This window comes from Parambassis ranga, chromosome 13, assembly GCF_900634625.1.
Source record: "Parambassis ranga chromosome 13, fParRan2.1, whole genome shotgun sequence".
Classification (NCBI taxonomy): domain Eukaryota; kingdom Metazoa; phylum Chordata; class Actinopteri; family Ambassidae; genus Parambassis; species Parambassis ranga.
The window spans coordinates 21,370,899-21,394,903 of NC_041033.1; the positions used below are offsets into that span (position 1 = coordinate 21,370,899).

At 45.2% G+C, this 24,005-nt stretch overlaps 2 protein-coding genes across 2 annotated transcripts; both read left to right on the plus strand.

Moving 5' to 3' along the window:
* Positions 1–1,396: 1,396 nt before the first annotated feature.
* Positions 1,397–12,427, plus strand: LOC114445548 (uncharacterized). Its single transcript, XM_028420671.1, has 6 exons — positions 1,397–1,737; positions 2,163–4,656; positions 6,625–6,824; positions 7,959–8,080; positions 8,910–9,018; positions 10,365–12,427. Exons 2-6 carry the CDS (start codon positions 2,613–2,615, stop codon positions 10,494–10,496), a joined length of 2,607 nt encoding a protein of 868 aa, XP_028276472.1. The 5' UTR covers positions 1,397–1,737; positions 2,163–2,612; the 3' UTR covers positions 10,497–12,427.
* Positions 12,428–14,666: 2,239 nt separating this feature from the next.
* Positions 14,667–23,971, plus strand: kcnk6 (potassium channel, subfamily K, member 6). Its single transcript, XM_028420360.1, has 3 exons — positions 14,667–15,097; positions 18,350–18,742; positions 22,679–23,971. The coding sequence occupies exons 1-3, from the start codon at positions 14,782–14,784 to the stop codon at positions 22,918–22,920; spliced, it is 951 nt and encodes a 316-aa protein (XP_028276161.1). The 5' UTR covers positions 14,667–14,781; the 3' UTR covers positions 22,921–23,971.
* Positions 23,972–24,005: the final 34 nt, after the last annotated feature.

Below are 24,005 nucleotides of genomic sequence, written 5' to 3' on the forward strand. Positions count from 1 at the left end.
GCAAAGCCTGAATCAGCCATCAAAAGGAAAAGGAGAGGCGCATGAATGAGGAGAGCGTGGTTTAATGACGTCTTTCCTTTCTCTCTGTGTGTGTGTATGTGTGTGTGTGTGTGTTCGCCATCTACTCATCTGCTGCTGTGACGATGCTGTGAAACGTAGGCTTCAGGGTGAGTGTGTGTGAGGGGATTTTAATGCTGTATGAGGAGTGAAAAGTGCCGCAGAGAAGAGGGAGGAGAGAAGAAGACTGCAGCGTCACCAGCTAAACAAAATACAGTCGTGGAGGCGGTGGCTGAGTTTAAATGCACCGTCCAGGTTCACATGCATGTAGTTTCTTTTGGACTAAACATGGATTGGACACAGGGTGGTGCTGTGCGCTTAAGTGCAGTCCACATCTCACAAGCTCCATAAACACCTCAGACAGATGGGGCATCCTTCATCATGTCAGTCTCAGAGCTGGGTTTAAAATAAAGTCATGATGAGGTGCTAAATTTCCTTCAATCTGACTGTTAACTGTGATGAGGAGCTCTGTGGTGGATCACTGTGAAACTCACATGTCCATAGTACCTGCTAACTGCAACTGTAGATGAACCTGGCTAATAACCAGTTGTTTTATTGGGACAATTCTTTGTGTTTCTTGTCCCAATAACAGCTGCGGTCATGGCCAGGATGACTGAAGAGTCACCACACAGATAGGCCTCCAGCGGCAGACCAATTTTATAACGTTTTTGTGGTAACAAACACTCATGTTCAGCAAAGGCATTGATAGCAGGGAACTGCTTGGGGCCCAGATCTGCAATAAAAGCCTAGAGGACACCCTGTGGTGTGTTTCCACAGCACCACTTGGTGCATTAGAGGCACGACAATAGTACAGCGCACACACAGGCTGTGGTAAACTTCTGACATGAGACACAGGGGCCTCCTTCAAAGCCTGCAGGTCCGGGCTCCATGCTGGATTTTTAGCCTGCTAATTAATTTAACATGGACATCTAAACAGAGCATCTTCCTATCACTGTATATGAACTCTGCCACACTGACACCTGCTGGTGATTTGTTGGTAATACAACAACCCTGTAAACTGATCATATTGATGGTATTGTTTTGCATATTTTTCCATACACCACACATATCAACAATATGCATGATTAATAAGCATGCAGGAAAATAGTGTTATGTCTAAATTTGTTATTTTTGCATTGTGTAGCCTATTTTATTTTATTTTATTTTATTTTGCTGATTTAAAAAATAACCCTGGTTGCCTGGCATCATTTCCCCTCCATACACTTCCGCTCGCCTCACCTCTCCCTGCCTCCGTGTGGCACGAATCACGCCTCCTATCAGTGAGTGGGCTGCAAGTCAAATTAGCTCTCCGTCATCCTGCTCGCTGTGCACACCGGAGGCTACTGCGGTACGATGCGACGACGCACGATGGCGAGTCGAGGCGGACTGAGGTGATGCGCAAAGGCCGAACGAGTCCGCTGGTAGAGACGCGTAGAAAACCGGGTGGGAGATCCAGTGTGGTGTCTGATTGAAGCGATGGGACAGGACTGGATGCGTGCCTGACTTGATTTGTAAGCGCCAGTGGTGCAGGCCGATCCGGAGAGATGTGGTGGCGCTGATCCCAGTTCAGGATGTTCCGGAGCTGACGGAAGAAGGATCGGCTTCATCTGTAAACAGAAGGGAAGTAAAAGGACGCTGGATGAGAAGCCTGGACCGGAGACACCCCAAGCATCAGATGAGGTGAGAGTCTCTTGGCTTCGGGCTTCCTTAGCTGGGGATAGTGGTGGTTCATCTTCATCACAGTGGTGCTGATGTGACTAAGTGTGATGTATAAACGTGGCCCGAGCCTGGTTCTGTCGGTTTATTGTGTAAATCCATTAAGCGGGGTGGATTGAGGGGTTTATGGCCACCTGTGTTTCATTTTTATTGTACAGTCTGTGGCTGATGCAACAACTAATGTACCTGGCACTGTGTGTCCACACATGGTGGAATAAAGCTGAATAAGGCCTGGTCTGTTAGGAGAAGATTCAGATGTGTGACCTTTGTGAGGCTATATGCCAACATGAAAGAGATCCGCCTCTTGGTGTTGAATTCAATTTAAATTTAAAATATCTGTGGTGGCTTTCAGCTTCTTAATCCTCCTGTTTTGTCTTGTTTGCCCGCAGGTTGTTTTGTGACAGCTGAGTCAGTCGACAGTGACGGCATCACTGAGCGTCAGTCTGGAGGAGAACAAACTTCTCATTACCCCGACAGCCGAACATCTGTCCTGCATGTTTCTCCTCCTCGTCAGGAGACTCAAAGGGATAAAGTGAAATGAGGGAAACATTTCATTTCTCTTACAAAAGTGAAGTCAGAGCGATCGCTTAGGACTCGCATAGCTACAGAAATATTTTCTGCAGTTGTCAGAATCAATCAGTAAGACGTTCTTCAGCCCTCTCATAATGCTCTCAGTATTTTTTCCAGACTATGATCTTTTTACCTTTGAGCTGTCAGGCTCTGAGTCAAGAATAGACTCCTGATAGTGGCAACGTCCCCTCTTACAAATGAGAATTCAACTCAACCTGACAGGCTGCATTTTAATAAAGGATAAGCGAGGACAAGCCAATAAAACATAGATGAGGCCAACAACAAGCACCATGCTCCAGCAGAATAACAACAACAACTACCCCTGCCTGTCAGGCAGCACGCAGGAGATGCTCCAGAAGTGCTCCAGGGCCTCTCTGCCCTTCCCTAGTCGGCTGGAGCTAGGCCTGGGAGACCTGCCGCTGATTAGGGGCCTCCGAGCCTGGGCCCTTTGTTCCAAGAGCCGCAGAAAGGCCGGCAGCCTGCTGGGAGGAGGACAAGCCCCCACAGCTCCCCCTGTAGGCCGTGGGAGTTCCACGTCTTGCCCCAGGCCTGCAGATGTGTACCTGAGTGAAGAGTGGGGACGCATGGGGTATGGGCTCCCCCTGGGACTGGATGCCAGGCAGGCTGGGATCGGAGCTCTGGTGACGGTTGCCACTCTGAAGACGTCAGAGGGCAGCGGGAAGACGCAGACTCAGTGTCTCTTCCTCCGGACCGAGAAAGGAAGCTGCTTGTACTCGACTTCTAAGCCCAGTTCTGGTGTGACGACCAGCACGGCCTCCAGTGTGGTTGGGGGATGGCTGAGAGGCAAGACGGGAGGAGGCAGAGACGCTCCAGCTGGGAGGAGAGACAGTGGGCCGACCCCGCCGGCACAGACTGGAGCAAACCGGGTTAGAGTACGATCAGGCCGGAGATGGAGGAAGTCTGGCAACACAGCAGGCCTGGAGAAAACAGGCGTGAGCAGAGAGAGGCAGCAGAGGAGCAGGGAGGATCCCGCTGTGGAAGAAAGGCAGGAAGAGCAAGACAAAGGAGGCCTGGACTATAAACACTTTCCCAGCCCGCAGCAGGACAGCAGGAGGGTGAGATGCTGTCACAACGCTTCCCCTAAAAGCTGCACTCAGTGTGGAAGTAGAGCGCAGAGAAAGGAGAGCCAGGATGACCAGGAGGGAGGTGAAAGTCCACAAAGAGGACTGACCGGCGAGGCGAAGGGAATGAAGGAGGAGAAGGGACGCCTCTGCAAGTCTCCTGACCTAGAATCCAACCACAGAGACGGCTGTGAAGTCGAAGACATGAGAGAGGCCGAGAGCAACGAGGGGCTGCAAACGCAAACCTCCCACAGCGAGGACGGTGAGGATGTGAAAACAGATACAGGAAGCAATGATTTCATTCATTCTGAACTGTCTGACGACTTCAAATCAGGACACAACACTGTTCATGTCAGAAACGTGGGTGAAGAAGTAGCAGCTAGTGTAAATGGATTCTCTGAGATGGAAGACGAGGAAAAATTCTTGGTTCCATCCAGCTGCTGTGAGGACAGTACCCCTGAGACCTCCCTTCCTGTAGGGGGCAATATTGCTGACCATGAGCCTGAACACCTTGGGAAAGAAGCCGACCCCGGGGTCATGGTCAGCAAACTCATTCTCCAAGACGAGGACAACACTGTGAATGAGAACACTTTGTTTAAAAATGAGGAGCTGCAGCGGGAAGAGGAAGAATCTTCACCTCTCAGACACAGAGATCCTTCTGAGGCTGACGGAGGGAACAACTGCAGGACAGCAGAGTCTGAGCAGAGCGATGAGGAGGAGAAAACAGAGGAGAGACTGAATCCTGAGCTACAGGATGAAGCTGGAGATGGTCAAGGTGAGGTCAGTTATGCTTCTAAAGATGGACGTAGGTTAGAGGACGATGGACAAACGAGCATCACCCATGTTGAACCTGACGTCGCTGACATCGCCTGCGCTGGTCCCTCCACCTCTTTTGCACTGGCTAATCCTGCCCCTTCTCTGCCCCCCCTGGGATCCATGGCAACCGGCCTGCCCTGCCTGGAGGCGGAGAAGGAGAGTGAGGCGACAGCAGGAGACCAAGAAGAAGGAGGCCAGCCGGGGAAAAGGAGAAACAGGAGAGAGCTGGAGGAGCAGGGGGAGGAGGAGAGGAGCTCCACCGTGGCCACTGAGGACAGGAGAGAGGAGGAGGTGGAGGAGGAGGAGGAGGAGGAGGATGAGTTTGGAGTCTTTATGCAGGCGGAAGGAGAGCCGGCCTGGAGCGAGGAGTTCACCATGTCTGCCTCAGTGCCTTGTGGGAGCAGAGAGAGTGTTGGTGAGTGTGTTGATTGTTCTGCAGACAGCTTTTCCTCTCTTTCTTCCTTGTTTTAGACTCTCTCTTGCCCCCTTTGACCTCTTTAGTAAGTTTTTGTTTGCTTAGACAGAAAAGGTTTGGATTTAGAGTGGAATGACGCTAGAAGGCTTCAGAGACGTACAAGACATGAAAATATCAGCACTCTTTGTGCTGCTGTGCAGGAACAATGACCGTGAACGCAACACACACTCAGGGTTTTAATGCCTATTTAACCTTTTGTACAGTTTCAGGAATGCATGTTCACACTCTGGTTTAAAGAGCCACACAAGAGTGTTTTTATGTTTCAGCCATTTCAAATGCCACTCTTATACTTTACATGTTTACATGATATTAAACTTCTATCTAAGGGAACAGGATGGAAATCATTAAATATCAAATATAATACTTATTAATGTAAAACATGAGCACTCCTCATTGGAAGCCATGGTTGAGTCAGGTGAGAAAACTCAACATGTAGCGGCCTGTAGAGGCTATAAAGATATAAAGAGATGGTGGATCTATAACGCAGTGACTCCTGGTTCATGCACAGTATGACGAGGCAGCTCGACTCCAGTGAGAATAAATCCATCTTACCAGGTGAACCTTAAAGGGCTAATGACATGTTGTCATCGTGACAGAGGGTGTGTTTATTTGTAAACAGCCTTCTTATTTGCTGAGGCTTTTCTTGATATCAATAAAATGGCCATTTCTAAGCAGTATGTTCCTCACATGGACTTAAAAAAACATGCTAACTGCATCCTCTTCCTGATTTGTTGAACTGATGGGTCTTGTGATTGATGATGGTCCATCAGTGTGTGACATCTCCACCTTTCTCCAAAACCTCTGAGAAAAAGAAAAACACCAAACACTAAACTCCATTTTGCTTCCTAATAATCTGATCATAGGTTTTTAGGGGGTTTCGGTGCTCGCTATAAGAATATAAAATGAATGACCTAATTAAGATTCAGTTAGCACAGGTATGTGAGCGTTTTGTTTTTCTCTCTTAGTCAGTGTTAATCAGTCATTATGATCCCTCATTCTGCTTCGTTTAGCTAATCACACAAATCACATAAGCCCAGTTTCCACAGCGGGTCAAACGAGGCTAAGCCAAGCTCCACACAACATTCATGTCTCTGGGTTTGCAGCTGGAGCTTTTCTATGTTTATTCGTGGGGAGTTTAATAGCAGAGGCTGTTGACAGAATGTCCTGACTAAAGGATCATTCCACTACTTTAACTACATGACATGGATACAGTTTTTACTCCCTGAACAACAGCCTGAGTGCGTGATGTCTAAAAATCTGTTTTGCTTTCATTCTTGTGATAAATATGTGGTGTTGTTTCTCGCACAGATAAGCAGCACTTGCAGTGAAACTATAGTTGTAGTCTGTCCTGACCTCAATTCTAACTGATCTTTAGGCGGGACTCATAGCTCCTGTTAGCCTCAGGTTATGAGCAGGAAAAGAAACACGCTCACAAAGACGAGTCTGACATCATGCGATGTCTGAGCAGTGGAGAGTAAAGAGTCGCAGGCAGAGCCAAGTGTTTCACTGTAAATGTTTCCTTGCAGTCAGACACGGCGGTGTGATTAAAGTCTGAACCAGTCCTGCAGCGTCTCATACATCAGGTAACTGCTAAGCAACAGCAGGCAACACTCTCAGCGACAGACAACATGAGGAGATGACAAGGTGATTAATGGAATAATGTAGCTGACTTATCACGCAGTGCGACTGATGGAGGCTCCTAGTATAGACCGGATGTTTGTGGGTCAAAGCCACAGTGATTAAACCTGAAATGACCTGAATGACACAATGCTAACAGTTCATCTCAGTCTTCAAAGGAAACAATTGTGTTTGATGATAAATGTCAGTTGTTGCTCATTATTAGCCATCTGTCTTTGTAGCTAATTCATGAATACTCCTCTGTGTGTGTGTGTCTGTGTGTGTTTACAGCACTTGGAAACCACGCCATCACCAGTGAGTCGGCCAGCTGCGCACCAGCCTGGACGGACAACCCTTTCCACCAACCAGACGACGCCTGGGCCGCCTTTCCTCAGGATTCGTTGGATGAAGGTCGAGACGTGGCGGAGCAGTGGTGGCCGAACAGCGCTGTGGAGGAGCGGCGAGACAGACTGTCGTCCAATCAGAATCTGGTGCTGCTGCAAATTTCTGATTGGTTCATGTTTTTGTTTCAAATTTAGCGGCTGCATCCTTTAAAGATCGCATTTTTTTAGGTCTCATAGCAACAAGCTTTCCTTAAATTACGCCGGTAATGGAAAATGCTTCCTTTGCAAGACGACATATGTAATGGAATAGAATCTTTTAAATGCTAGCATCAACTGCAGGTTGCTAGGCAACAGAAGCAGTGCATCACATTAACCAGGGAGTCTTCCACAGAACAGTGCCCCATATTAATTGTATAGATAGAATTATATTGATTGATTGATTGATACATAAAGAGCAAAAATGGATTTTCTGGGGTCAGTGATGGTCAGACCGCACTAACAAATAAAGCACCGGGACCATTGTCAACATATAGAGTAATATATCTGGTGTGGCCTCTCTCAGTCAGGCAGGACTCATTCCTGTGGGAAGGCTAATTTCACTCTGAACTGTGGTAATTAATGAATTTACTCCAGTCCAGGGTGCACGTGTCTGTGACCTGACCTCAGAGCCTTCTAGCCTGAAGTATTTACCAGCCATTTTGTCATTTTCTTGCACATTACCACAGACATGACACAGCCCTGTGGGATGGGTGACAAAGTTTTTAGACCTAAAATTAATCAGTATTTTGCGCAGCTGTAAGAAGCCACATTAGAGCAGTTGGCTTCTTTAAAAGATAGCCGACACTGCAGGGAGAGTCTCCCTGGGGACGTTTAACGTGCTGCGAAGATGCAGATGAAAAATGAGCCCTGCCCAGAGTTGCAGTGTAGGGAGAGACGTTTTTATATGCAGATGGTGCCATGCAGAGAGGCCTATAAGAAAATCATAAACTGTAAATAAACATAAACAAACTGTCGAGGTGTTGAGGCGTCGCCATCTTGGGCCTGAATCCACCTCACACCAAATATGGGCAAAGCGGTGGAGCAAAAACAGATCAGATTTTGTTACTTAGAGTTGGCGTTGCAAACGTCAGCTTTACCCTGACCTCATAATGTTCTCCAGCAACAATTTGTGGACAGACGTGGCTGTTTACTGCCACCTGACAGGTTCAGCTTGTGTGTAAATATTCAACCACCCTCTGTGGTGCTGCAGTAACTAATGCCGTGTCTCTGTCTCTACTGTAGGCGGCCATCTTTGCAGAGGCCTTCCCCCCGCTGCCTGCTTCGCCCTCCAGTGACCCCTGCGACCTCAGTACTGTTCCCACACTGACCCAGCTCCTCAGAGGCACAGCCAGCCAGGATCAGGGGTAGGCCAACCATCCTTATGATTCGGTGCGCAGCAATCGATCCGCTGCAGCGCTTACTGAAAGCCTGGGTGGACACATTCCTCTGATTTGTAACAGGCGATATCAGACTGCACATAGAATCCTGCATGAAATCAGATCCAGAATTCTTTCCTGTCTACGGCTCATATCAAATAAATCTAACATGAGACTGTGTGATAGTTAACCTGAAGCTAAACAAGGGTGATATTTTTATGATATTATGAATGAAGCGTCCATAGTCTGTGTAAACACAGCTCAGTTTGGATGCTTCGAGGCCATATATGCAGTTTAAAATACAAACATCCTGTTGATTGCTACCAAGGCACCAGGACCAGTTAAATAGGTTCATTTCTAAGATGAGAAGTGCCACAACATGTAGTACAAATGAAACCCATGGAGTCCATAAATAATTAAAAAACAAAGTGTGCAGAGCTGCAGTAAAGAGCACAGACTGTCCGGCCTTCTTTAAAATGGATGCTGCAGCCAGAATGAAGCAGCCATTCTCATGGTTCATACCTCAAAACCTAAAAATGGCATTAAAGTGTGGCCACCAAGTGGTGAATGTGGTGAACAGCAAGTTGGAGGAGGACAGAAAATATTAATTATCACGTGAGTGGAAGTAGGTCAGTGTAACTGTGTAACAGTTTTTGATGTTTAAATATTGATGCTGACATTTGTGCTTTGGAGCATAAATCCTATCACACATATATAATGTGTGTGATACTGTCCTCATTCAAAGTCTGCAGCTCCTGCTTGTTTATGTGCGTCACTGTTTCCTGTGTGTGCGTGTCGTTGTTGTTGCTGTTCTCAGGCTTCTGGACAGTTTCCATGACTTGAACAAAATGATTGGCCAGAGGTACAAGCGAGCTAACGGGGTGTCACGTGACCTGCTGCTGAAGACTCTACACCTGGAGCAGCCTGTGAGTAAAGACCTGGGGCCGTATACACAAAGGTTCTTAACGCTAAGAGTTTCCCTTAGCAGTGAAATTCTAAGAAAAGTCTTAGAATTATGACTTATGAGGTCATAGGGAAGATAAAGATGATTCATCAAACATCTTAGCCCATAAGAGAGACCTTAAGGTGAAAAACTGTGGATAATTTTTTAAGAGGCTTATGAGTCCCTTAAACTGAGAGGACCTGGTGAAGCGTCAGAGAGGAGAAACGTTCTCCAAAGTATGAATGACAGTGAGCTATTGAAACGATACAGATTAGATGGAGCAGGCATGATGTTTGTGGTTGACCTCATCGTAGATTGTAAGACATACCATCGCTTTTCACACTCCTCACTTGTGTGCAAAACCAGGAGGAAGGAAGTGTTGATCTGCTGCGCTCTGTCCTCTCATGCCTGTCTCATAGATTGTACCGTAATAACTGGGCTGAATTTTGCCCATAGAGCAGTTTTTTCTCTGGTCAGCTTACTGTGCTCAGAGTGAGCTTTGCTCCTCTGTCCACTTGGGTCCCTCCACTTTGTTTGCAGATAAATCTGTTCCAAACAGCGCCTCTGTTTAACAGACAGCAATCACAGAAAGTTGATGTTAGCTGAGCATGTTAGTCCCACATTAAAATCACATAGGTTGGATCACATCCAAGCCATCTGTGTTTATGATCACATCATGTTTAGAGACTACAAGACTTCATGTCACCGTCCATTCTATGCTGTTTATATTATTAGGAACGTGTTCTCATGTTTTTCCTGTCAGCATCTCCTAAAACAATGCAACCATCACCTAGCAACCATGCCTCCTCACTAAGATTAAACTTTCAGTCTGCTCCTTCCTCTGTAGTCCTTACTAAGATTTTTCAGGCTAAGCTAAGAGCTGTCTGAGGGGATTCTTATACAGCCCCAGTACACTGACAGACAGACACATCATCATCATTCTGTCAGTAAACACACTGGAAATCTAATTTTACAGTAAATGCTCTCTCTCTCTCTCTCTTTGCACACACACACACTCACACACATACACATATATGCTTCCCACACACACAGTTCCGTGCAGAGGAATTAGCGCGACGCGCTCAGTGTTCAGTTTCAATTTGTGCAGCTTCAAGGTTGTTAAACTGAATTTGTCGATGCAGCCTTTACAGCATGTAAAATGAAGTGATAGCTGTTTGACTGATGGCCTGAAAGCTGCAGCTCCATTCAAATGATGTGACGGCTGTTATATGCAAAACACACACACACACACACACACTGCACAGTCACAGAGTGGTGATAGACTCATCACCGTGTGTGAAAGTTCAATGACTGTTGTCGTCTTTGCAGGAAAGCAGACCTGCTCCCTGGACATCCAACCGCCGCCTCTCCCCCGGGCTCCCCTCGGCCAATCAGCATGCTCAGAACGCTGCCGCTAAACGACGGCTCTCGTACGACTACAACAGAAACATCATGGAGTGACTGGTTGGAGTCTCACTGGTCAGCGCTGGCCTGGAGGAACTGCAGGTTTTAACATGTTTCTGAAGACACTGACTGACCCTCTGCATCACACGCCTGGTGGTTTGAGGCTGAGGAGACGTGACTCATTAAAAACAGAGCGCCTCACTTCAGTTTCAGATGCTTGTGTCCCGTTAACTGGTGGGGTGTTTTTTTTTAAGTTCACATGTTCACCACCTTGTTCACCAATGTCCCATTCTGAGTTTCTCTAACAACCACGTGTGGTCAGAGGATGGAGTTACAAGGTCCTCGCCGCCATGTGTGAGGCGGTTTTTCTTGAGATAAGAATGAATGCAGCTCGTCACGCTCTTTGTCCTGTTCACAGACACGCTAACATCCACAGACACAGGAGAGTAGTTTGCTGTATCTAGTAAAGATGTTGCACCAGAATTAAGAAAAAAAAAAAGATTCAGCTGGATTTATTTATTTTAATCCAGCTATATTATATTGCAACAGCCTGGGGAGATGCAGTGTGAAGCTTCTACTTCTCATTGAAATGAAGCATTCGGTTCCAGCATTGGACTTTTTTAGCTTCTGTAGATGTAGATCGGATTTTCAATCCCTCAAATGAACAGATATGATGAATATCATAATGATCGAATATTTAAGGTTTAAAATATACATATATTTTGAATTATGATGGAGGTATTTGCCTGTTTTACCTCACAAAGAAGCCCGTTTAAAGCTTCAATCACCTGTCCACAGGAATTCATGATAATGATGTTACCGCGGCTGACCTGAATCCTGCTTTAGGACCTGAGTGGAGCCTCTGCTTCAGTAAAACCTGCAGGATTGTAGAGGCGAAGGTGGTGAACAGGTTATTGATCCCTTTTTTACAGCATTTCCTGCAGACTGGGGTGTCCACGTGAATAATTAGAGTCAATTCTGGGTGAGTGTGTGAGTCAGAATAAAAACTAAACAAAATATCCTTATTGGTGTGTGACATCATGTAGGTGGGCGGGGCATGCGTCAAACAGGAAGTTGGTCCTGTGGTTGATGAAGCCTTGTTAGAAATTTGATTAGTTGATAGGGAAAGAGCTTAAAAGGCTTTACCAATGAAGGAAAATGATCTTTAGTATTATAGAATTATTATTCTGTCCCAGTCACCCTTGATTCACCTCATGTCTTATGCTTGTTTCAGCTATAATAGCCACTCACCGTCCTTGTTTCTGTTTTAATGTCCTTCCCACTGCCTACTCTGACAAAGACAGAGAGTGAAACTTGAGCTGGATTATAATTTGATGTGTTTATGATATCAAGTACAGTTATATATCACGACACGGTCAATTTCAATGTGGCGTAAAGGGTGCAGCCTGCCTCCCAGGAATGCTGTTTGTGCTCAGACGTTGTTACATAACGCTCCTTTTTCAGCTGTCAGTCTATTAACTAACATGATGGTTCGAGCTTTTGTCAGAGCACTCTTTATCCAGACAGCTGCGGTTCATCCAGTCATGTGACCACACTTCAGAGCATCAAGGAACCTGGATGTGATGACTTTTGCATTTAAAAAGTGGTGCATGTGCGTTCAGAGTGGGGCAGTGACAGGACTTTTTTTTCTTTGTTCCTCTGAGAAACATGTTTGTCTTCCAGTCCAGTGCCAACAGGAACACCGGAGAAAAGTGCCAATGTTGTTCAGGATGCGGCTGCAGTTCAGGAAGAGAATGTTTGTCTCAAACTCACACTGAAGTGGACTCAAACAATAGCATGTGATGTTTCCCTCTGTTGTCTGCCTCTCCCGTCTGTACACTCATTTCACTTCTGTTTCGTAGTTGAGTCCACTTCATGGGCAAAACTTGAATCTAGCTGCCAATCAAAACAGTATTTTAAAAGAATATCATTCTGCATTTTTCATTTCCACTCGCTGTCAGACGGTTTCTTTTGCTCTGTGTTGTATATCTCACCTGTCAAATCATTTGTGAAATTCAGAAACAATCGGGTGTATCTGTGTGTGTGTGTGTGCGCACGCGAGTGTGTGTGTGTGTGTGTGCCATTTGTACAAACTTCGTATTCCTGATGAAGATGAATATTTTCTGATCTGTTCAAATGAGGAAGATGCACTTGTCGCCTTGTTAACTGATGTAATAAAATGATACTGCGTGTTGGCTGATGCTTCCTCGTGACATTCAGGAGTTCAAACAGAGACAATCAGCAGCTGACGAACCAGACAGCCCGAAGTCCCTCCTGATAAGGTGCAACATTCTGAAATCGGATTATTCGTACATGCTGCAAATGTCTTTGTCAAACAGACGACAACTGACTGTTCACTGGACATCAGCACTAGTCTGCTGCACGTCCTCTTTGGCCTCAGGTGCACGAGGATGAGGATGGTGTCGTCCTTCATCCAGCATGTTAACAGACCTGTGAAGTCTGAGCCGCATCCACTGTCGCTACAAAGGCAGCAGGATCCATGACATGAGCTGTCTGTGCAGTCAGCCACCGTAAATGACCAAAACTATGGTTGCTTGCTGGGTCCTCACACTCCTCACATTCACCACACACCAACAGACAATCTGCCATTTTTAGATCCTGAGGCATTTCATGTAACTCAAGTGTGCCATGTCTAAACAGTGAAAACAGCCAGAGTCTCCACATCAGTCAGGTCTGCATCAAAGTGATGCCATTTGTTGTCTGCTGGCAGATGACCTGGAAAAGGGTTTACATCCTTACAGGGGCTAAGTACTAGAGGTCCTCCATCATCCGACACCTGCTTACCTGGACGCTGCTGCATTTATAAAGCACAGTAAATGTAATGAAACGTCAAAAACAAGTTCCAACCAGGAGGATTCTTCATGGTTCACTTTCTGTATTTAGATCTGAGCTGTAGCTTGCAGGCAAACCAGCACTGTGGCCTGACTGTCACACACACAGAGGCAAAGCAACATGTTAGGTAACGGTGTTTACATGTCACAATCATACATCTCTACATGGAACACTGAGAAGGCCTTCACATTATATAAATCTTTGCCTCATATTTCTGTGCAGGTGATGCTGCTCCTCTGCATCAGAGTCCGAAGGCGTCACAGTCAATCACATCAATATTAGCAGGATTATCCTGAGCAGAGAGCCGGCAGCATCTCTCCCTTAGTGAGATCAGTGAGGCAGCTGCGTGGTCCACAGAGAGTTAAGCACTTTATTTGCTGAGTCAGAGCAGCTGCCTGCGGCACCGTGATAACAGGGCTTTGTAATGTGTGGTAGAAAACAGGCCTGTGAGCAGCAGCCTGTCCTGACCTCACCGGTTACACCACCATCAGGAGCAAATGACAGACCATGGTGGGGCTGTTTGAGGTTACAGCCCTGAGGGGTCAGGAATCCACATGGCCTTTATTTAAAGGAGCAGTTCAACATTTTTACTGTAATACATGCATTCATTTATTTGAGTCACATGTCAAAACGCTTGGAATTAGATTCCTTTAGGCAACACAGGAGGAGGAACTCCCCTGATTGGAATACAGCCGTGGATTTACGTCAAAACACCTGCAGGGAAACAAGTGTCTGTTTTTATAGGGAAACAAATAGGATGGCTGTCCAAGTTGTTATGTCATTATGTTTGTTTGTTTATGTATATTCAGGAGGACAGCCTGAGGAGTGTCACTTACTAAAGGAAACAAACAGTGTTACATCCTCATCTGAGCTCAGTCAGCTGAAGGCCACGACTGCAACATGTGAGCCAAAGAAAGACCAAAAAGTAAGTAAGTAAACCACAGAGTTAGAGTGTGCACATGTCACATATAAGATACGATCAGCTGCACTGGTGCAGAGGAGGGCAAGAACTGTGAAGATAAGTCAGTAAAATCTATTTAAATGAAAGATGTCTGAAGAATAACAGATGATAAAACGTTTATATCTATTATTATTACTAGCATCTCATCATTTGAGAACTCATTTAGTTCTAAATATATTCAGTGGCAGGGTTGGTCAAATAAATAAAGGTAAACATGGTTGTATAATAGAGAGGAGACCACAATAAGACTTTAAACTGATGTGCTCCTTGAGATTTTGAGGCGTGTGCAGGATCCAGGATGCACCTCCAGGACGCACAGCTGGACACACCCTCCTCTCTGCTGTGGGAGGAGGATGCAATAAGAAGGAGGGTTCAAGTTCAATTAGGACAGCCCCCGAAAAACTTCCCACAACACACACAGAGAGAGAAAGATAGAGAGGAAACGAAAAGACAGAAAAGAAGTCAGAGACACACAGAGGGAAAGTCCGGTCAGCAGCTCCGCAGATGTTTATCCAGGACTAACAAGACATGCATTCTGTAGGCAAGTCATGGCTGCTGCTGACAGGCTTCATACTGTTTTATATCATCTACCTGCTGTTCGGAGCTCTGGTTTTCTCCAGCATCGAGCGGCCCGTGGAGGACAAGCTGCGCCGTGACATGGAGACCCTGAAACAGGAGTTCCTGAACCACAGCTGCGTCAACGCCGCGTCCCTCGAAAACTTTCTGGTCAAAGTGCTCACGGCCAACAAGTACGGCGTCTCCGTCCTCAGGAACTCCTCCGTCAAGTCCAACTGGGACCTGGCATCCTCCATGTTCTTCGCCAACACTCTGGTCACCACCGTGGGTGAGTTCAAACAAAGAAAGTCCTGACGAGAAAGGTCTCCTGGTGGCTTTTTTATGCGCAAAAACGCACACAAAAATGGAACAAAACTAAAATACTAAAACTGTTTGTGTCTTAAAGTGTAATCAGAAGTGTTGTGATGTCATTTTGCCACGTGTTACGGATGCTGCAGACAAGCTGCAGCTGTGTAACTCTCCGCTTGGGAGCAAAACAGACAGATGCCTCGAAGGTCCCGCGGAACAAGAGGCTTCTTTAGTGGGGAAATCCCCAGATGTGATGAACAGGGTTGAACGTACAGCGCGTGTAAAGACTCTTATTGTGAAGTTATGAGAGGCAGAGAGTGGGAAGGGGGAGTCCAGCTCTGTCCCCTCAACACCTGCAGGCTACAGGGTGTAGAAGCCTGACCTAGATGTGAAAGGGAGCCGCTGGGGCCTCATGCATCATCGGGGGCTTTTGTGGCACCAGCCAGGCTGCTGTGGCAGTGATGCCGGGGTGACCCTGACACCAACCACACCTCGCCACAGACTGAAGTCATTCTGCACCAGTTTTTATTTAGTCCTGCTATAAGGGCACCTTTGTTTGGGGAAAAAAAAACAACCACTGACTCTGAGACTGAAAGGAGAGGTCTGTCTTTAGAACTGGCTGCCCAGACTTGGAGAAAAAAAACAGGATCCTGCCAGAGTTGTTGTGATTTTCACCTCTTTATATCTTAATATGTTTTCCTCCTTATGGATTCCAAGGTGAGATGTGACAACCTGGTGCTGCTGATGTATGTTCTGTGACTAGAGATGGAGTGGGAGAAAACAGACCCCACAATCCATAACAGTAGCCAGAGACACTGCTACTGAAGAGCCAGTCTTTGGACTAAGAAATGAACCCCATCTAGAAGCTGCAGTTCCCCCAACCACCTCTTGGGTCTGGCTCCAAAAGTCAATCTCCATAGACCTCCATGTTAAAATGACCAACTGTACAACAATAAATAAACATATTGAGTGACAAATCACAGGCTTCTTAGCTCCACCTGCTCCACTTATCTGGATTAAATGGGAGTTCAGACTAACTTAGTTGTGTGGTGGCGGTCCCAAAATGGACACAAAGAGACTCTCTTCTTTCTCTTTAGAAGCGTCACAATTCATCCATAGTTTCTACACAGTCAATGCATGAAACGTCCACTGAGTTTTGCTTCATTTGATGTATTTTCCTCTGGATGCAGAGCGTGTGAATACACAAATCTGTCAGTGGAGCAACAGCCTGTGGTTCATGCAGGTTAGAACTGACATTCTTTTCAAAGAGCCTCTCAGCTGGTTTAGTTTTGAGTGAATGCTGATGTTTTGAGGCATTTCCTGTAGAAACAGGATGTTGGTGCAGTGAAGGCAGAGCATGTTTGAAATGCTGACTGCAACAGAGTCAGAAAGGAAAACCGACCACATGGGTACTTTTTTTCATTTGTATTTTATTTCATGGCTTCGATTAAAGTAACAGTTTCAACCACATAACCGACCAAAGTCATGCTATGTCAAGAAAAAACACACCAGACAGGAAGTTACTGAACATACAGCAAGATCATTACCAGGTTTACTGTATGATGTATGTATACAGAAAATAACAGGAAGCTACACCCACAGGTGGATGTAGGGTTTCATCCTTCATGTCTGTGAGGGAGGCAGGCAGGCGTGGCTGCAGAAAAGGCTATAGTCATTACTTTTATATCGGGAACGACGGCTCAGTTCAGTGAACTATAGGCCTTCATCTGTGTTCAGATGTTGCAAAAATAAGACTTAAAATTGTTCAACAACAACCACAGTAATTGCCAGTGTCGCTTCCAGCAGCGTCATCAGCTCCTGCAGCACTTTGTTGCACGCTGCTGTGAGAACAGTCACAGGCTGCTCTCACATGGGCGCAGAGAAAATGCAAATTCACGCATGAAGCAGAACAGAAAGTGACCTTTGTGTTCAGGAGGAGTTTGTTTGCTCTGTGTGATGGAGGAATTTCATTTTACAGCACTGCATGTGTTTCCTCTGATCCTTCCTGTAAATGCTTTGATACATTCAGGAGAGTTTCTGCTCCGTCAGTCAGTTAGGTGATCACACAGGAAGTGAACACAGCGTTATTTAGATTGCTACACTTTTATAAACGCATCAGAGTAGATGAGGAAGTCAACATTTTGCACCTTCTGAACTACTTACTGCACAGTTAGATCACAGCAGTAATGTTTAGGTAATAAAAGGCATCCAAGACTGTGCGATAGACTGCAGACACGCAGGATTCTGTGGACACAGACAGCAGGAGGGCCCACCGACACAGACTGACTCCTGCTAACTTTAGTCTAGAGAGGCTCCAGAGAGTATTATTAGTAAATATGTCACAAACAGACTAGATGGAGACAAACTTTATTAAATAAATAAATCAATAAAATAACATAAAAATAGATAAAAGCACAGAGAGACCAAAAAAAACCTTTCTGATGATCAAAAGAAACAGTCAGCCGTTGAGTTACAATCCTCATGATGGCAGAAAAAACATGAATATTTACAACTTGTGCACTAAAGAGGCGTTTTTATTGCACAAGAACCCCTTTAGATTGTATACAGTGTGAAAGTTGTGTAACAGTTGAAGCCTTAGGAAGACTTTTATGTTCTCTATACTCCACACAGAGAATCACTTGTTTGAATCTAAACTGGTTATTTTGCCCTGAATTAGCCTCTGGCCTGGACACAAACTGACAAAAGACTCAAACCTCAAAGTCCACAGCAGCACTGTGTTAACTCCAGGGTTATCACTGTCACAGCGCGGGTCAGTCGGTGTCAGAACAAACCCTCTGCTGGTGTTTTGTCGTCTTCGGCTCAGCTAACCGTCCACACTGATAATGCTGGAAAACGACCTGCAGGCTCATGCTGACAAAGAAAACTCTGTGCTTCTCCCACAAGTCTCAAATGACGATCAGGCGGCGCCACTTAAACACACCATCCGAATATGCCTGCTGATTACCAGAATGACATTACACGAATGGTCATTTGTTATTTTTAGGCTACAGACTAAAAATAGCTTTTAACACCCAGCACAGCAAGTGTTAATCTTGCTATTAACTCATTAAAATACACAAGGGGGTAAATAAATGTTTTTTTTGGTAGAAAACTAAACTACAGTTTGTTTATATTCATATATTTGGAATGACTTATGGCTTCATCATCAAAGCATCTCTTTGCCTCCGTCCTCCTCTGAACCCTCCCTCTCCTCCTGTCTTTGTACCTCCAGGTTATGGCCACACTACTCCTCTGTCTGACGCTGGAAAAGCATTCTCCATCTTCTACGCCCTGATAGGAGTTCCCTTCACCATGCTGGTGCTGACGGCCTGTGTGCAGAGGATCATGTACCCTCTTGTGCTCGCTCCGGTCGGCCTCCTGCAGCGCTCTGGGCTGGATCCTCGTCCGGCCTCTGCCGTCCACTTCACGTTGCTGCTGGTTCTGGTGGTGCTGTGCTTTTTCTTGGCACCGGCGGCGGTGTTCAGCTTGGTGGAGGTGTCCTGGTCGTTCCTGGACGGTATCTACTTCTGTTTCATCTCTCTGTGCACCATTGGACTCGGGGATTTTGTGCCGGGGACGCAGCCTGGACAGAAGTACAGAGTGCTGTATCAGGTGGCCGTCATGGGTGAGTGCACTTGTTACTCCCTTGTAGATCAGATTGTGTCCAGTCATCCAGCTTCAGGACAGCTTAACTACGCCTGTTATGGCGCCTTAACATTAGACTGAAGCCCAGAACATTCACTTTCTAAACATAAAAGTCTCACTGAAGGCAAACACTGATCTGAAAGTTAGTGTGACGACACACTTCTGCATGTTTGATTAGAAGGTGTTGTCTCATAATGACGTTCATATCGCTGTGTGCTCACTGAGCAATGACATTCTAAGGTCTAACAGATGAGCTCAAATTTATTGTTAAACATGAAACTTGGAGCTCTTTAAGTCAGTCAGGTGAAGTGAATCTTCATCCCAGCCTCAGGCTGCGTCACAAATCATCATTAGAGTGCTGCCATGGGTCCTTCTCTCAGTGTGTCCATGTGTCATTGAACATTATTACTGGACAAAAGCCATGTGACTGAATGTCACCGAACGCCCTGTGAGCATTTGAGTTGCTCCCTTTGTGCATGTATTCACAGATGCATGTGCATGCCTGTGACCGAACACACAGTCACACTCTTCCTCTGAAGTTCCACACAGAGCTGCAATGTGCTAACAAAAGCAGGGAAGGAGAAGCCGGGGAGGCAGTCAGGCATCGCTGTCCGCTTAAGTTCTGTAGGAGATGACCTGATTTTATTTTTGTTCAACCCACAAGCAAATAACTTCCTTTGTTAAAAAAAGCCCATAAAGTCAAATGGAACATTTTTGTGCAGCACCCAGTTTGCTCTGCACCTGTGTGTGTGGTTTAATGAACACTGACCTTAACACACACACACAGAGCTGCTACATGCCTGCAAAGCTGCATCTCCACCAGTCATACCTGCAGAGGATCACACCAACAGTCCTCCTGCGGAGACTCGTCCGTCCCCGTCTTTATAACACAACAGAACAGGAGTTCCTATATTCCTAATGAAGAATATCAGAGATTGATGCGCCTTATTACAGAGAATATAAGAGAAGAGGTGATTGTTCCTGCTTTGAGGGAGGACGCTGACCTTTGCAGCTGAGCATGCACTCTTCATTCTCACCTCTGATGTGAGAAGTAGCACCTCGCTCTGCTGCTTTTCTTCTCTCAGTAGCAGTCAGGGATGGAGAGGTCGCCTCCTCATCGATGAAGCTGCTCTTTGACTTCATCTGTTCACTCTCAGGAAATTGAAGTTCACTCTTCTGTGTTGCTTTTATAAGAAAAAGAAAAAATTTCACAAAACACAAATTAAAGGTAGTTTTATTAAGCATGGAAGGCTGCAGCACCCTGACTGAACCACCTTTAAATGTTTTTATATGACCCCTCTGCATCATATACAGTGTAGATGCTGTTATAATGCAATGGACTAGTATTTAAAAGAAGCAGTTTTCGTCTCAGGGAGGAGCTTGGAACGATGTTTAAAATCACACAAGACACATATATGTGAGATATATTGAGACAAAAAAAATCTTTACAATGAACACTTATTAGAAGCCCAGTATTTTAATAAGCAATACTACAAAATTCTAGTCATGCATCCTCAGGGAGTCCATTTGATTTGTAAAACCAAACAGAGGTTGTAACGGAGGTGATGCTGATGGTCAGGGCTTGGAGTCGGCGTTGGGCCTTTTGACACACGCACAGACAGCACTTTGCTTTTAACTTTGAGTTTAGCATGCTGATGTTAACATCTCTGTGAACTCTGCAGCCTCAGACATGTTTTAAGCCTAATCCTATACTAAAAGAAAAAAATCAATGAAGATCCCAATAAAGAAGCCTTGAGCCAGGCTTAATCATGTCTGGGAATGTGAGCTATTGAGTTATTAGTGAAGACAAAATGTTTGCTTATTGTTGTGTAAATGCTTTTAAACACAAACAATTATTGAAAATAATATAATATATAATTTAGCTGAACAAGAACCTTCCTGAAATATTATTTTACTCTATGAACCGGACCAGGATGTGCTTAATGTGTTGTTGAGATGGAGACGCATCATTGTCACATGATTGAGGTTTCATAGTTGTGCTCTAGTTTTTCTGTGTGTCCCTGTTCTGTAGTTGAATTAGGGCTGGAATGACCTGTTTTGTCTAAAAGCAGCCAGCTGTTGTTGTTTTGTGATGCTGTGGTCTCACTATAGTAAATGTCTGACAGCCACTTATTGGAATGAATGAGCTCTGCTGTATGAAAATGTGTCAACATATTTCTCTTCACTTTCATTCATTACTCTGTGGCAGAGCAGACTGTTTGCTCTGTGTGTGGACAGAAAGATTCTTTTATTCACTTAGGTCGGGTCTGATCAGAGGCTCCAGGTGGACGTCAGGTTTTCCCGGCCTCTTTCCTTCGGATAATCCTTTCTCTTCAGTGTGGACGGAGGCCCGGCGGTTCACACAGAGCCGGCGTGTTGTTGTTTCGTCCCTCAGCCTGCGTTATGTAATAAGAGTGTGAGTCAAGTCACATTAACCCGAACGGTCCCTGCAGGTTTTGAAACATTAGAATGTGGCCTGTTGTTCTCAGTGCGATGATGTGACGTAATTTCCAGCACATCCACCGCTGTGTGTGTTTGTACCCTTAAGGCGTATTTTCACAATCAGGTTTGTCATGTTGTTTCCTTTTGAATCATGTGACGGTGATGTTACAGATCTCCTCTCATCCTGCATCATCTGCAGTTAAAACGGTCTGAAGTTGTGCAAAGCAAACATGTTGAAACTTCTTTTATCATAATATTGATAATGTAAAGTTTAGGTAAGAAAGACATAGGAGCTGCTGTGTCAGAGCTTTTCTGCGGCACCGTGTTGCTGAACAGCAAATATTTAGGATTGGAAGTTTGAACAGTCAAAGTCCTTTAACTCATCGGCCGCTGTTTTTCACCCAGACCTGAGGTCTCTGTACTCTTACATTGTGTTTAATTGTCTTAAAGAGCTAGCCTACTCGTACCATCCGTTCTTTGTCCAGCACCTGAACTCCCTGGTTATGTGGGCCAGTTTTATTGTACATGTCACACAGGAAAACCACACTGCCCTTCTTTAAGGCAAACACAGGAATCAGGGCAGAAATAACAAAGGATGAGCAGATTCATTTCAACCTTTGCCACCTAGTTAAGGGCACTTTTACTAAACAGTTGTTTGGTTGCGTGTATTTCGACTTGGGCTCTGTGTTTGAAACATTTGAAGAGCTTCAGTCTTAACTACTCATGGAAGGAGGAGAGAATGAGGAGAAAATGGAGGTTGCCTACTTGTCTAAAGGAACAAAAAGACTGCATGGATCACTTTAGAGAAACTTGATGCAAACTGCTTAAAAGCTGCAAAAACAAGTCACTGAATCTCTGGTAGATGTTTATTTCGTTCCTTCGAGATGAGTCAGGACTGTGCAGAATCAATCTCGGCATGCTGGGTAGACTTGATCCTGACTTGTTCTGATGTCACGGATATGTATCCAATGATAACCGCAGGAGGCTGCAGTCTTTGGTGCCTGGGCCGCTCAGGCCACGGTAGGAAATGCATGATGCTCATCTGATCTCACAGCTGATGGATTGTATCTTGTATATTATCAGAGCTTGTATTGGTTTATGTGACGGAGTGTCTCCTGTGACTGAAAGCTGCCAGACAGACGTCTGTCTTTTTGTTTCTTCTGCTGCCTGCTCTCATCCTCATTTCAGACTGTTTGCTCTCTGTCTGTATGGCTCTTTTACTGGTCTACCAATAAGTGTACTGAAATGCTCGTCATCCACTAACAAAAACTAACTCTGTGACAGATGAAAATTATATTTATTATATAAAGCCCTTATTTCAGAAGAACCAAATGATTGTTTTTTCCCTCACAAACCCTCTAATTCAACAAACATTCCCTCTTCAGGTAATGCAGTTTTTTTTGGAAAACATGGTTATTATTGTATTGACTAAACGACCTCTTGTAACCACCTCTTGTCTCTGTCTTCACTGCAGTCTACCTATTTCTGGGCCTTATGATGATGTACCTCCTGCTGCGCACCTTCCACAAGATGGCCGACCTCCACGGCCTGACCACGTTCCTGCAGCTGCCGCGCTGCGAGGAGACTGACCTGGAAGAGGACAGGGAGCCCATCGTGGATGATGACCAGACACGCCATGACTTGACTGAAAAAGCCGCCAGCAAGCCCCTGGAGCCGGGTTCACAGCCGTCGTACAACACCATCAACAAAGGCTGAGCCGCCGGAGGCAGGGAGCGGACAGAAGCTCTGCCTCTGGCATCTTGGACCGGTGATTAAAACAGCAGGACTGTGGGCTGAATTTAAAATTCATGTCTTGATTTTTTTTTTCTTTCTTCTTCTTCTCACCTCATTTGGAACATCCACAGAGGAGAGAATGAAATAATGAGGATGAGTGAGAGATTCAGTCTTTGTGGGAGGAAACATTTGAGTGGTTATCACAGGGACATCCTCACCTGACAATGGCAAACCCGCCTGAGCTAAAAAGCTTTAAACACTTCAACACTGGTGTAACTGTTGTGTGTTTACCCTCTCAGGATTGCACACGAAGGGCTCGAGCCAAAAACTTTTGCTACCAGGTTTATTTTTAGACCACTGTTTGTATTTTTGTCACATTGCCACAGGGTTGCGTTGCCAATTTAGGACCAATAAATGTTATGTCTTTATATAAATGTAATCTGTAACTGTCTTTGTTTTTATGTGTGTGCCACAGAGCAACCATCATCTGTCACTGCCTTTTGCACATCTGCAGTGAAACTAAATGCAAATTTGTCCGAATATTTTCCAAACTAACGTCTAGTGTGGACCTGGGGTTGTTCTTGTATGATAGTTGTAGCTTTTTGTTGTCTGGGTCAGCCTTGAGGAGAACAAGAGAGGAGCGATGCTGTCCTGCTTTATGGTGCTGCCCCCTAGTGTCCATTTGTATGTAGTACAACTATACCTGCAAAAACGGCAAAAGGGCTTAAATACAGGGAGATGAAAGGAACCTAAAGATGTTTCATTGAGGTTATTTGGGCCGTGATTCATTTTAATGGAAAACCAAATGTCAAACTGCGTCTGTGTGCTTTAAAACGTCTGGATTTCTGAGTCAACGAACACTTAAACGCACTTTAATGGTGAAACTGGCGCCGACGTTAAAGTTGTAGTTGAATAGGATAACTGTATCTCATACTGTAAAACAACTGTTCATGTTGGTGTACGTGCTGTAGTTTAATCATATTTAGTGTGACATGTATTCACATGATTCAATTAAAGAATGACTGCCTTGTAATGCATTTGTGTCTGTTTACATTTTTACATGAAAT

Coding starts and splice junctions, on each gene's coding strand:
- LOC114445548 (XM_028420671.1), top strand. CDS start 2,613: ATGAGGCCAACAACAAGCACCATGCTCCAGCAGAATAACAACAACAAC. Junction 6,825..7,958: donor TGTCGTCCAATCAGAATCTG/GTGCTGCTGCAA, acceptor TCTCTACTGTAG/GCGGCCATCTTTGCAGAGGC. Junction 9,019..10,364: donor CTCTACACCTGGAGCAGCCT/GTGAGTAAAGAC, acceptor TCGTCTTTGCAG/GAAAGCAGACCTGCTCCCTG.
- kcnk6 (XM_028420360.1), top strand. CDS start 14,782: ATGCATTCTGTAGGCAAGTCATGGCTGCTGCTGACAGGCTTCATACTG. Junction 15,098..18,349: donor CACTCTGGTCACCACCGTGG/GTGAGTTCAAAC, acceptor TTGTACCTCCAG/GTTATGGCCACACTACTCCT. Junction 18,743..22,678: donor GTATCAGGTGGCCGTCATGG/GTGAGTGCACTT, acceptor TCTTCACTGCAG/TCTACCTATTTCTGGGCCTT.